The following is a 13,014-nucleotide window of genomic DNA, read 5'->3' on the forward strand; positions in this document are numbered from 1 at the left end:
TCGTCGTCATCATCATCATCATCATCATCATCATCATCATCATCATCATCATCATCATCATCATCATCATCATCATCATCATCATCATCATCATCATTGCTTTTGTTATAGTTACTCAAAAGAGCACATTTGTGCAGCACCTTTATTACATGTAGGCTATTTAGTTTCAGAAGTTCATTCACAACCGCAGAATTCTATTAAGTGTAGAATTCTGTGTTCAAAACTAATGTATAAGTCTATTAGGCATGTTAATAAGTTGCTTTAGCTTTACTACTATAGCCACAGATTATTTTGAACGGAGTTTTCTTCAAAATGTTTACCCAGAATTCAACTATTCACGGCTCAAATATTTATTAATTCTGATTAATTTTATATTGTATACCTTTTTTAGCAGGATTATAAACAAATTTGGAGTTTGTACATTCTTGAAAGACTTAGTGGTGTTTTTTTATTTGTGAGAAAGATAGTCATAACTTTAATTGAATTCCTGATAAAAAGATTCGTTTTTTAAGAAATTGGATGGGGAAATCCTCTGTTTTCCTTTCTCAGTCCGAATTGGCAGAGCAGAACTTCCCTTGAACAGGACTGGATAGCTTGCACTGCGGATTTGGTGGATTTCTAGTGAAACATAATCTGTTCATACAATTTTGCTGTGATTTGATCTTGACTGGATGACGTAAGGTAAGGCCCAATATTTGAAAATATTAATCGATGGAGTTTTTGAATCCCTGTATTTCTTGTCTTAACACTTGACAGATGGACACCAGTCACTTCAGTCAGTCGGTAGATTAGAAGCCGCAAGTGCAAGTAGAAGTGTGAGTGTGAGCATTTACACACTTCATACACGTAGATCTAGTCTAGATCTACTGCTAAAAAATTACTTTATTAGCCGAGGCTAGATCTAGATCTAGACTCTAGAGTTAAATTAGACTAGTGGAAATAAGTGGACAGTGTTTTTATTTGCATATATAGATATAGAGAAGGGATATATTATAACTTGAGGAAATTTGTAATTTGGGTGTTGTGCAGTTTTCAGATTAGTAGTGTACAGACATTGTATTCCCTGTTGACCCTCCTATTTATTGCCCAAAGGTAAAGAAGTAGGGGAAGATTGAAGAATACCGGACCACTCGTACATTATTGCGCGAGAAAGTGGGGTAGGTGGGGCGGGTGGTTGGGGTGGAGGAGAGGTTCAGGGGGGTCTCCCCCCTGCCCCTGACAAAATTTTAATGGATAGATCTACCGGTCCGAGATTCTCCATTGAGAGATTAAAAACGGGAAAATTATGAATTCCTATGGTTGAGATATAAGCAAAGTCAGTCCGCTGGTCCTGTATTCTTCAATCTTACCAAGAACTAGAAATCTAATATAATATATCTCTAGATTCTAGATCTATAATATAATCTAGATATATCTAGATCACTAGATCTGGTCTAATGACTTACTGAAAATACTAAGAAGACGAGAATGTCGAAAGTAGACCTATATGATCTCTAAGGGGGGGGTGTCATCTGGGGAGCACCCCTGTATTTCACCATAATTTGATGTCATGTATTTGCTATCGAAGTGTATACAGACCTGGTGGTAGGGGAAATCTTTTGTGACTTCGGAAAGTTTCAGCGCCCAGACCCGGTAGAGTGTGTTCGTGTTTGTATCATGTGTGAGAGAGAGAGAGAGGAGGGGGTAGAGGTCAGGGGGAAGTTTTAACAAATATGACATGCCCCAGTTGACAGGAGGGAACGAGAGAAAGATAGAAGAGTGGGAAAGTAGGTGGGGGAGAAAGAAAAGACAGAGAGACAAACAAAAAGAAAGAGAAGGTGAGCGATACACGGAGGAGAGAGAGAGAGAGAGAAAGAAAGAGGAGAGAGATGGGGAGAGACAGAGAAATAAAGGGGGTGACTGCTCGATTGAAATTATGACATTATATTGTTCTTTTAATTCTTCAAATTGTGTTATTGATTCCTCCAACTCCAAAACAGAAGAAAAGCGATCCTTTATCGAAAAGACATGCCGCAATCTTCATTTAGATCTAGATTCTAGTCCTTGAAACTAGATCAGTCTGTCTTTCTGGATCTAGACCTAGGCCATAGAGATCTTTAGAGAAGAACCTAGATCTAGGTCTACCCTGAGCCAAGAGGGCGCTGAAACTTTCTGAAATCACAAAGGATGTCCCCTACCGGGTCTGTATGTCCTGGTTACCGGTTCTGTATACACACTCCCTTATTGCAATTAACGTTCTCAGCATCCTGAATGCAGTTTGCTGGCGCTGTTGAGGCTATATTCTCGGCACTAAAGTTTCGTTTAGGGGGAGCATCCACTGCCGGTTTAAGTCAGCCGGGCCCTTAGAGTATTAAATTCGGGATATAGGATATGGAAAATTGGATACACGGTACTTGGGAAACAAAAGGTGAGAGATGGGAAACTGAAGGTGGGATTCGGAAAATGGGACCCCCTCTCTCTCTCTCTCTTTTTGTCTGTCTCTCCCCTTTCTCTTTCCTTCTCTCTTTCTCTTACCCCCCCCCCCCCCCCTTTCTATCTTTATTTTTCTCTGTCTCTGTTTGTCTGTCTCCCCCTCCCTCTTTCTCTCTCTCTCCCTCTCTCTCTCTTTCTCTCTCTCTAACAACTGCCCACAGACAAAATTGCACGCTTTCAACTCAAGAGCACTGGAATGCTTGTTTGCGCTCGTATATCACGGGCTGTCACGCACTATCATAAGGTCGCACCCAAGTCTCGCCCGGACGCAAGATAGGGCAATTGAAACATCTTGGTAGGTGTGTACATTTTTGTCATCCTAATGCGTTGTTGCGTAATTGAGAGTTTGTTGTTTTCCCTTACACTGGCGAGCTCTGAGCCAGAGCTCAGTTATAAGGGAAAACGACGAGCTGGTAGATCGGTCAAGGATCACTGCTTCGTTTTCCTTTGGAATGCTTGAAGCAGGCCAAAATATTAGATACGTCACTGTCGTCACTGACTAAAACAAGCTTACTCCAGCAGTGGACGCTCCGTCTAAACGAAGCTTGAGTACCATGAATTAACCTCAACAGCACCTGCAAACTGCATTCAGGGCACCTTGAACATAGCCTACCAACTACCTTCATGGCGTCGTGAATGTAGCCTGCAGACAGAATGTATTTTCTTGAAAACTATTGATTTTCTTCTTTTCTTTCTTTTGGTAAGTATTTTATGCCAGTCGCAACCTCATAAGGACAAGGTCATATATAAATAGATGAAATTTTGAATTTTGCCTGGATAGCGGCCGAAGCCTACTCTATCGATTTTAGACCACCTAAGGATTTTTAATGTGCGTAACTTGCGAACGGGCCCTCCGAGGTTTTTTGCCCCTGTCCGAGAAGGCTAGTTGTAGATCTTTCCTACCAGAAGATCAGGGGTGTGGCTGAAAGACAGCCGTAAGAAAGAGCCAAGAAGTAGCAGTAGATTGTAGAAAGGCTGCAGAAAGAGTCAGAAGCCCTGAAGAGGGGGCAAAGAAGGTGAGGGGGTGGGGGCAGAAAGAGAAGACGAAAGCATACGACAGAACATTGCGATTGTGCTAGAGAGCAGGAAAGGAGGTGAAAGGAGACAATTTTGGAGAAGAAATTTTTCAATCGCAACCCAGATTCAAACCCGGGACCTTTGAATGAGAGGCCAACACCTTAACCTCTAGGCAACGAGAGTCCCCAACAATTGATTTACAAAAGTTTTAGTGGCCATAGATCTAGATCTGTGTGTTCTGCAGCAAAAATTAAAATGGCAGTTTAACCCCCCAAAACAATGCATCTGCGTGCGGGTCTAAAAGTAAAAATTTACCGTCAGTAGTATCTCTTTTGTAACAGTCTGAGTCATGGCCAAAGAGAGCGCCCTTTTAAAAATTAAATGCCCCCCTGAACACACACTCCTCCCCCCCCCCCTTTTGTCAAAAGCAAATCAAATATTGCTATGCCTTTGATCCTTCTATTATGATATAGGCCCTTGTTTGTGTAGTATAAAAATATCCAATACCTAATAAACTAATTTGCAGTGGATATTAAGTCAAAATTTATGTAAAGCGGAGATAAGAATTAACAAGAGAAGTATTTTAGACTATTTCTAAAGGTAAGACAGGTCTGTGAGTAAAAAATATACCCTACCGACTGAGCTCTCAATATATGCTTATATCTATATATATATATAGTACTTTTAATAGGCTTTCAGCTCAGTTTTACTGGAGTTGCTCATATACTCGGTATTATAAGGAGGTAGGCTACTTGTTACTACTGTTCTTACGTAACATTCATAAAAGTGACCAATTACCTCTTTCGGTACGCAAGGGATTCCACAATTTTACACACCCAGCAGCGAAGGGTGTTACTTTAAAACAACTATATTATTCAGTCAAACATTGATGGATTTGTTTGCATCAGCACTCAAACTATTTGTTATTGGCCAAGGGGTCTCAGTATGGGTGAAAATTATTAGTAAATGTAATGGAGGATCAGGTGTACGTACATCTTGGTGTTAATGATATTGGTACTGCCATAACGCCAGTGAAACACATACAAAAATACCACTTAAGTGGGAAGCCGGATTCAAAGAGTCAATCAATTACACTTCCTGGAACAATAGCCATCTTCCCTCCCCCTTCAATTCCCTTCGTTTTTAGATTCCATTTTTGTTTCTGCACTGTCTCCCACAGAGTTTGCATGTTGTGTAAGGCACTGTGAACTGTAGTTCAGGCCTTTCCACCAAAGAAACTGCAGCCTTTGGTTAAGCCGTGAAGCTTGCTTTGATTAGGGCCACTCTATTACCAACACTGTCGCATGGTAACATTACCAATGTATAGTGTATTATAGTTGTACGATCAGTGCGGGATAGATGAATCCATTGTTTGTATACCATAAAGTGGCTGAAGGAGTATCGTATGTATACTGTTCTTGTTGATTATCTTATCATTCTATTCAAGAAGATTAATATGAATTGGTGGAGTTTTTAAATCACTGTATTTCATGCCATTACACTTGACAGATGGTCAGTCAGTAGAAGCCGCAAGTGTGAGCAAAAACATAGGCCTACTGCTAAAAATTTACTTGACTTAGGCATGGTGACATTGTCGGTCCAGCGCAACCTGACAGATTAGGGCTAGGTAATGACGACTTTAGACCTTTCAGGAAAATGTCTCAGCAAGACAGAAGAAAAGCTGCAACAAGACATATGCATAAGATGGAGGCAGAGAGGTGAGAAATTCATCTCATCCAGTGTAGCCAGCAAGGACAAATGACCAGATGGGAAGAGCATGTAGTGGAAAGAAAAGTCGGGTGGAGTGACATCTGGAAGTGGAATACATCAAGGCTAAGCTTTCTTCTCCGGTCTACGTATGATGTTCTGCCTTCACCGGTGAACCTTGTCAGATGGAAGGTACAGGAGGACAAGTGTAGATGCGGTAAGCTAGGAACCATGAAGCATATTTTGTCAAACTGCAACCTGGCTCTTAACAGATACACCTGGAGGCACAATGAGGTGCTGAAAGTGCTCACGACAATGGCGACAAAACAGGTGGAAGAAGGAAAATATGCCCCCAAGATACAGAAGCATGGACTCACCAAGATTGCGTTCGTTCCGCAAGGAAGCAAGGTTACCAAAAGAAATAAAGCGAATGAAGCCATGGAAGACCAGAGCGGAGGCACATGGGAGGTATCCGCTGACTTAAAGGGCTTTGAGAGATTCTTCCCCATTCCAACCACGAAAAAGCCAGACATTGTGTTATGGGAGGAAAAAGACAAAGAGGTGAACTTGGTAGAGTTCACGGTGCCCCACGAGGACAATATCTATGCCGCTCATGAGCGGAAAGAAAACCGTTACGAGGCATTCGTCGAACAATGTTAGGAGGCAGGATGGAAGGCAACCCATTTTCCGGTAGACGTAGGATGCAGAGGTTTTGTAGCAACAAGCGACTATAAATGGATGAGAGTGGCAGGACTTACCTCAAAGAAAAGCAACAAACTCACAAACTCCCTTCTGGAGACAGCAGAGAAAGCCAGTCACTGGATCTGGTTGAAACGAGAGGACGCAGGCTGGAATGAATCCTAAAGTTGGCAGCAGAGGAAAACAGTCGAACTAACATGGAGACCTCACATCGGTGAAGGGGCTCGGTGCGTCAGAAAAACTGTAGAGAGGAAGAGCCCGAAACAGCGACGCATTCTCTCCTGATGATCTCCATGCTAGAGTCCGGGATACGGAGCGTTCGGCTGTGAGCAGTGCATACGGCTGTTTAGACTACGTACGTAGTTAAGTTAGTAATGAGTGACAGTGTTATGCTGGACCGACCCTGTGTTGGACACATTACAAAATATATGGTACAATGTTTGAAGCATTTTCCAGGAGCCAGAATTTAATGAAGGCAGAAAAATTAATGGTTCCAGTAGACCTCCCTGTCCTACCTATTTCCCCTTACTCTCCATCATCATGCTCTGGCACTCGACAACCTAAATTGTAAATGTAGGACCACTAAGAGGAGTACAGCTGCCTCCAGGATTCCAGAGGAAGATGAGGAATTTTGATTGGGGTACTGTATGAGGAGATTACAGAAACATAGTTAGACTTCTTACTGCCCCTCTTATCTTTTCCCTTCTCATAATCATAACACTTTCGTAACAAATTGTATTTAACATTTATGGTTTGTTTTTTTATTCCTCAGAACCATGGCAAAGAACATGAGGGTTTTGTGTCTGCATTGAAGACTTGTAGAAGAAAAACTTGAAGTACCAAAAGCGTGAGATTTATTTTGCTCTTTCTTTTTTAAAAACTGTCAAACAAGACTTGAAATTTGTTACAACATAGGCTCTGTATAGTAATCGTGTTGCAGCACGATGAACATGTCAGAGCAGGATCTGAACACCTTTGAGGTGGAAAACCTGCCCTGGTACCACCCAACCCTGAGCCGACACACAGCGGAGAGCATGCTCATGCAGAATGGCACTGATGGTACCTACCTGCTGCGGCCGAGCTCAAAAGGTCAAGGTGAGTATGCCCTCAGCGTCAAGTGTGAGCAGGCAGTGAAACATTTCAACATAGTTTGGACAGGCAGCCAGATCAGGTTTGGCCAGTGCCAATTTAACTCAGCCGCCGATTTTGTTGAGCACTTCAAGAACAAACCACTGCTGTGTGGTGAGTCAGGCCAAGTAGTCCTGCTGAAGATCCCCTACCCACGGGACATTTCAGAGCCTGACATGTACGAATGTGTCACTGTACATGCTGAGTTTAGCACTGCCAACGAGCCAGAGCGGAACAATATGGACTTCTCAGTCAATTCCAAAGAGGGATTTCTCACCAAACTAGGACGTCATTTTAAAACGTGGCGGACCCGCTGGTTTGTACTTCAGCGCAACGAACTTAAGTACTTCAAGCAGAAGTTCAGCAAGACTCCCATCCGAGTTCTTGATTTAAATGAGTGCAGAGAATGCTGTCAGGATTTTTCCCAAAAAGACAAGAGCTGTGTGATTCGTCTGGACATGGGGTGGCGTGTATTTCTTTTGTACTCTGTATCAGATCAGGATATGGAGGACTGGATCAAACGGATTAATTGGCGACTCAAGGCAAACCGCACCCGCAGCAGCATCAACTCTGGCCACTCCGGCACTTCCTGAGTGCTTCACAGGTCTGCTTCAATCAATCACCTTGTTGCCTCCTAGATTTTTAAAGAGTGAAATCATAATAATATGTAGTATTACTCAGAGGATTGTGATCACAGTTCAGTATATATGTGGCGTGCCTACCCCTCTCCCTTGTCTCCCCCATAAACAGTGTCTGATCTCTTGACAAGAACTGACACTGACAGCATTGGAGAGCAAAGATTTTCCACTTTAAATCTTCAGCCGTCCTCATGCACCTTCATCTTTGGTTTCTGCCTGAATTTTACTTTTTTTCTTGACTTGTTTCTTGAGCCGCAGTGAGAGGGCTTTCATTCATCTATTATTTTTTTCCATTTTCACCATTGCAACATATTTTGCACAACATCATTTTCAACAGGCGTTTGGAACAAGCTATGATTCAATTATAAACGTGACTCGTACCAAACTGCCCTTCTTTAACCTCTTTCTTGTTTGCCATATCTTTTTCCTAAAGATTTTTCTCTCTACCAAAGTAGCGTGTGGATTTCTTTGCTTGCACCTGTCTGTGTTTGTACAATTACTTTGCTGATATTGTTGTAAAAGTATACTTCAAAATGTACTGTTACACCCTTAAAAATTTATTTTTGAATTTTATGTTTTTCTGTACTGGTTTCTGAATATGTGATTTAATGAATCATTAATATAATGAATTCAGAGTGAATGTAATGTGATGTTTTGATAAAGCATGTATTATCTCCCAGCAATAAGGAATTTTATTTTTCAAAATATGTTTAGTTGTTGGTGCTGGTGTGAGCATTAAAATAATTGACCTGTGCAGGGACAGAGTAGGTCAGGCCATCTCGTTTATTTAGGGAATTTTTGAAGAGGGGAGAGGAGGGGGAGGGGGGATTGGGAGTTGAATAGTGCTGTGGTGCCTCAAGTCAAAAAGAGTAGAGTCAAGCGCCTGATATGCTCTACTTTTCAAGTAGATTTTGTTTCCATAGTCTGGATTTATGCTAACATTTATAATGATTCCTGTTACTTCTGAAGTCTGTATGGTTTTAGTGACTGAGCTAGGTGCAGGCTGTGTTTATTAAGTTGTTCTTTGACAGTAGTTCGGTTTGTTATAGTCACACTTTTTGAAAACCGCCAATCATACAGTTGATGGGATTAACCGGGGGCCTCTCCGGGCTTGATCGGGATGCTCTTTTTCTCCATATTAATAATGTTAATAATATATATATATATATATATATGCATGGCATAGATCCAGTAGAGTTGGCTTTTAAAACGGAAATTTGCAGGACCATGGAATTTTCTTCAGTTTTACTGGGTTTTGGGTTCAGAGAGGTTGCAGAAATAAGAAGACAAATTAAGGATTTTCTTTTCTTTTTGGTTCCTGCTGTTTTCGGAATAACTGTGTGATCAGTTTTTAATCAGACTTCACAGACACGCTCACACATTTTGGACATTAGTCACTTCACATTTTCTCTCAGTATATTGGCCCGTCTTCCAAACTGTGCACACGATACCTTCTTTAAATCTTTCCTCTGTGAACAAACCCCAGGACGTCCACTATCTCAGGCAGTTTTGAAAAGTCCTGTTTACTGGTGGTTGAGGGATGCGAAGGACTTGAAGACCCCACATCTTTGTTATCCCTTGTTGTTTCAATCTGGGTTTTTTAAATTTTTTTATTAATTTTTTTCTTGACAGGGAATTAATATTATTGCACCGATACAATAAGAATGTATAATGTCTTTCTCAAACTCAAGGTTTCTGTAGAATTAAAATATTTGTTGGTTCGTCTTTAACATCTTTTCTCAAAATCGACCTGATGATAGCTAAAGGGCGCCAATGGTGGCTCCAACTTCCCCAACTGACCTTGTTTAAGTTCTGGGTCCATCAAGTTTAATGACAGGATGTCGTGTCGACGTACTTTTATGTATGTACGGAAATGGCATGGGATTGTGTGTTTTACTAATTCGTGTTGAGAGTTGCTTAAAGAATTCCCCTACTGGACGCTTCCCCTCCCCTCTGCTCAAAAAAATATATAATTTTTTATTGAGTTATAGTATGAAAACACAAGAACTAGGCTCCATGTTCTGATCACAGTTTAAAAAAACACCAAAGTCTGAAAGTCTTTTATATGTGTTAAGCTCACAGTCTTCGGTGTAGGATCTAGCATGTTTGTTCTTAAAAGTAAGCAATACCGTGTACAAACTTGTTAAGGTGGCAGTTGTAGTTGTAGTATCTGTGACGTCAACGACACGACAGATGGGGATTGATTAAGTCTAGAACATTTCCTGATTTGGGGGAGGGGGTAAATGAGTAAATGGTGATAGCTGTAGTATTGCGCTCGCTTGAGGAGCGGAGGTGTTGAATTTGGTTCTTGCTGATAGATGTGTGAGAACTTGTGTACAGCAAACGAGACGTCTCAGCTCGTTTCATGTAGGCCCACCACAGAGGTCATTGACCGATGGCCGTGAAAGCTAGATGTGACGTTTCCTTATTTAAATGAATGTTTTACACCCCCATCCACAGCATTTTAGGTCATTGAGGAGGAGGGAGCCGACTGATTTGTGCCTGTCTGTCAGGAGCAACCGTTTTACGTGGGGTTGTGTATCCCAGCAGAAAAACGAAAATGTACGAGATACCCGATAAAATATTTTCCCCACTAATTTTTGGGGATTACGCTCCGGTCATGTGTTTGCAAGGCGAATAGACTAACCATTTCAGCCGAGACGTCGGTCTCCAGACACAATAAGTGTCCAGCGAAGCAGAAACAAGTGCAATGCAAATTTTGACAATAGCAAAGATTAAAAGAAAAAGACAAAAAATCCAAAGCCAAAGAATACCGTCAGCGTAGACAGCACTTTTGTGCAATGTATTATGTTCGTCTGAGGTCTTGGTAGAATCAATTCCGCCACTGGAAGGTTTACCGGGTCTTATACCTCTATAACTTCCCTCTTTTGTTGTTTCTGTCTGCCTGTGTTTCTTTTTTCCCCTTGTGGCCATGTTGTTATGTAGTGTTTATAATGTGCATATTTTTCTCCCCCCCCCCCCCCCCCCCTTATGTAGTGTTTATAATGTGCATATTTTTCTCCCCCTTTCCTCTGAGACAGTTAATTCTGTTCTCATTTAATAAATGTCTCTATGTAAGAGTTCGGGCAACGTGACAGGGGAGGGAGGATTATGACATTGCCAGCCCTAGGAGAAGGTTAGAGACTTGGGCGATGTTGAATAACGGAGGTACAATTACGTGATTGTGTTGTTCACTATGATTAGATTATATGGCAGCTCTACCGAGGAGGGGGTGTCCTGTGTTCAGAGCTCTGACTTTGAGATCGTCTCCGTGGCCTAGAGGGCTCGTGTATTCTGGGCTATTGGGAGAAAAGGAGGGGGGGGGGCGGATTCGTCGGGGACAGGAAATAACAAGAGCGTGACTCGCAACTTGTCTTGGTTGCAAATGAAATGGGACTCCCGTTTTGTAGGTGCGGATGTCCCCGAGGGACAGAACGGTTGTTCTTCGCTGTTGTTTAGTTTTAGGAAAGTTAAACTGCCGTTGCAACACAAATAGTTCGTGTATTAGGACCGAAGAGAGTAACGTACAAAGAAAAGAAGGAGGAGATATAAGATAAGGATGATCGCTTTTTGATAGGAAAGAAGGAGCAAACCACAGTAGAGCGCCTGCCAACTACCAACCCTTGCAGTTGAAGTGTTCATGTTTGTCAAATGTGTGAAAGAAGAGACGGGGATGACGACAAGAAAAGTCAGCCAATATGGTTTGGGGGGAGGGGGGGGTTGTTATGGTGATAGTAGTAGTATTGTTCTCGCTTGAGAGAGGGGTGTTGAATTTGGTTTTTGCTGTTGGATGTTTGGTGTATCGAATTTCTCCGTTCGAAGTGAACGCTTATTTCAAGGATGCTGTCACAGTGTAAGCCAAAGGATCATGATTGTTTTACAGACTCGGGTTCCGTTTTGTCCATTATCTTCACAGTAAGAGAAAATATACCTAACGTATGTGTAATAATGTTTATGTTAAAGTAGCATTATCTCAAGGCTTTGAAAAGAGAAAGAGAAGCCCCCCCCCCCCACACTCACGCGCACGCACACACACACACACACACACACACACACACGCACGCACACACACACACACACACACACACACACACACACACACACACATGCCTCTGTACTATGTTTGTAGAGTTGAGTCTAATTATTAATCACTTAGCCACGTCACGGACGATTGTTTCTGTGGATGTCTCAGGTTTAAAAAGTAAATTTCGACACCCCCGTCCTCGTCGCGCCTTTCTTGAAAAATAGGTTACAGTAAGGGTCTCTCTCGAATGATGTATCGGCGACCCAAATGTGATCCCATTGAGAGTGGAGACCTCGGGTGTGTACGTTGTAGGTCAAGTAAATTCCGAATGGAGGGCTGAAGTTCATTTTGTTGGTGGTTGGCGGATGCTCTGGTATGGTTTGCACCTTCTTCCCTATCAAAGATCTATCGTCTTTAGCCATCCTCCTTCTTTTAAATCTGTATGTTACTTACTTGTGATCTAGATCTAGTAACAGTAACACACATCTAATATCCGGTTCTTATACATTTTGTATGACGTAATTGTGCTGCAAGTATTAAAGCAACAACAAAAAAGTTGACTTTCACCAGATTTTATTCCCTCCCATTATAGTTATAGGCCCGCGCCGAGAGGCTGGGACTAGGTCTCACGACTCTGACTGTTCGGTGACCTCTGACCTTTGTAGGTACGTGAGATAGTAATAGCTGTGGACAGTCGTCACCCTTTAATGTGTCACATGTGGCCGAGGTGTTACTGAACGGTGTCACGTGGAATTGATACGCATAATACAGGCTGGGTAGTAGTTGTCAAAATTCCGGTGATTATTATCGTTAGCTGTCTTTTTTTTTTCATCATGATAGACACATTTTATCGTAATATTATAGGAGGCAAGCGTTTTCTGTCCTGCTAGTAATTGCCAACTCGGACTTTACAGGCTAGGAGTATTCTCGCAAAAAGACGAAGTTACTTGATAAAAGTCATTTTCCATGCCGTAATCGAACGCAGATCTTTTGTTTTCAAGGTGAAGAAGCCAGTCGCGCCGCCACAGAGGCATGATATTAATAATGATTAACGTGCCGCGGTAGTTATGTGGAGGTGGTTCATGTACACGTTGCACGCCGTCCCTGGTATGGTGTTGCTGCTGTATGGCGTTTTATGGCTGAGCTGTCTCGTCTTCCCAGTTTGTCCTTTTTGGGTTGGCAGTGCTCATGTGGTGTGCGATGTGTATCATGCATGTGCTGGTGTACCGAGTTTCTGTCTCTGGGGTTGGGTGGGCGTGTAGACTTAAAGGTCAATTGTAAGTTTAGACGCTGCCTCGCTCGTGGCCTGAATAGCACACACACACCTCA

The 13,014-nt window shown here is 42.2% G+C and overlaps 1 protein-coding gene across 1 annotated transcript; it reads left to right on the forward strand.

Annotated features, from left to right (window-relative positions):
• The first annotated feature begins 430 nt into the window (after nucleotides 1-430).
• Nucleotides 431-10,397, forward strand: LOC101861036 (dual adapter for phosphotyrosine and 3-phosphotyrosine and 3-phosphoinositide). Its single transcript, XM_005097675.3, has 2 exons — nucleotides 431-681; nucleotides 6,668-10,397. Exon 2 carries the CDS (start codon nucleotides 6,840-6,842, stop codon nucleotides 7,614-7,616), a length of 777 nt encoding a protein of 258 aa, XP_005097732.1. The 5' UTR covers nucleotides 431-681; nucleotides 6,668-6,839; the 3' UTR covers nucleotides 7,617-10,397.
• Nucleotides 10,398-13,014: the final 2,617 nt, after the last annotated feature.

The sequence above is a fragment of the Aplysia californica genome, unplaced genomic scaffold (assembly GCF_000002075.1).
Source record: "Aplysia californica isolate F4 #8 unplaced genomic scaffold, AplCal3.0 scaffold00161, whole genome shotgun sequence".
Lineage (NCBI taxonomy): Eukaryota > Metazoa > Mollusca > Gastropoda > Aplysiida > Aplysiidae > Aplysia > Aplysia californica.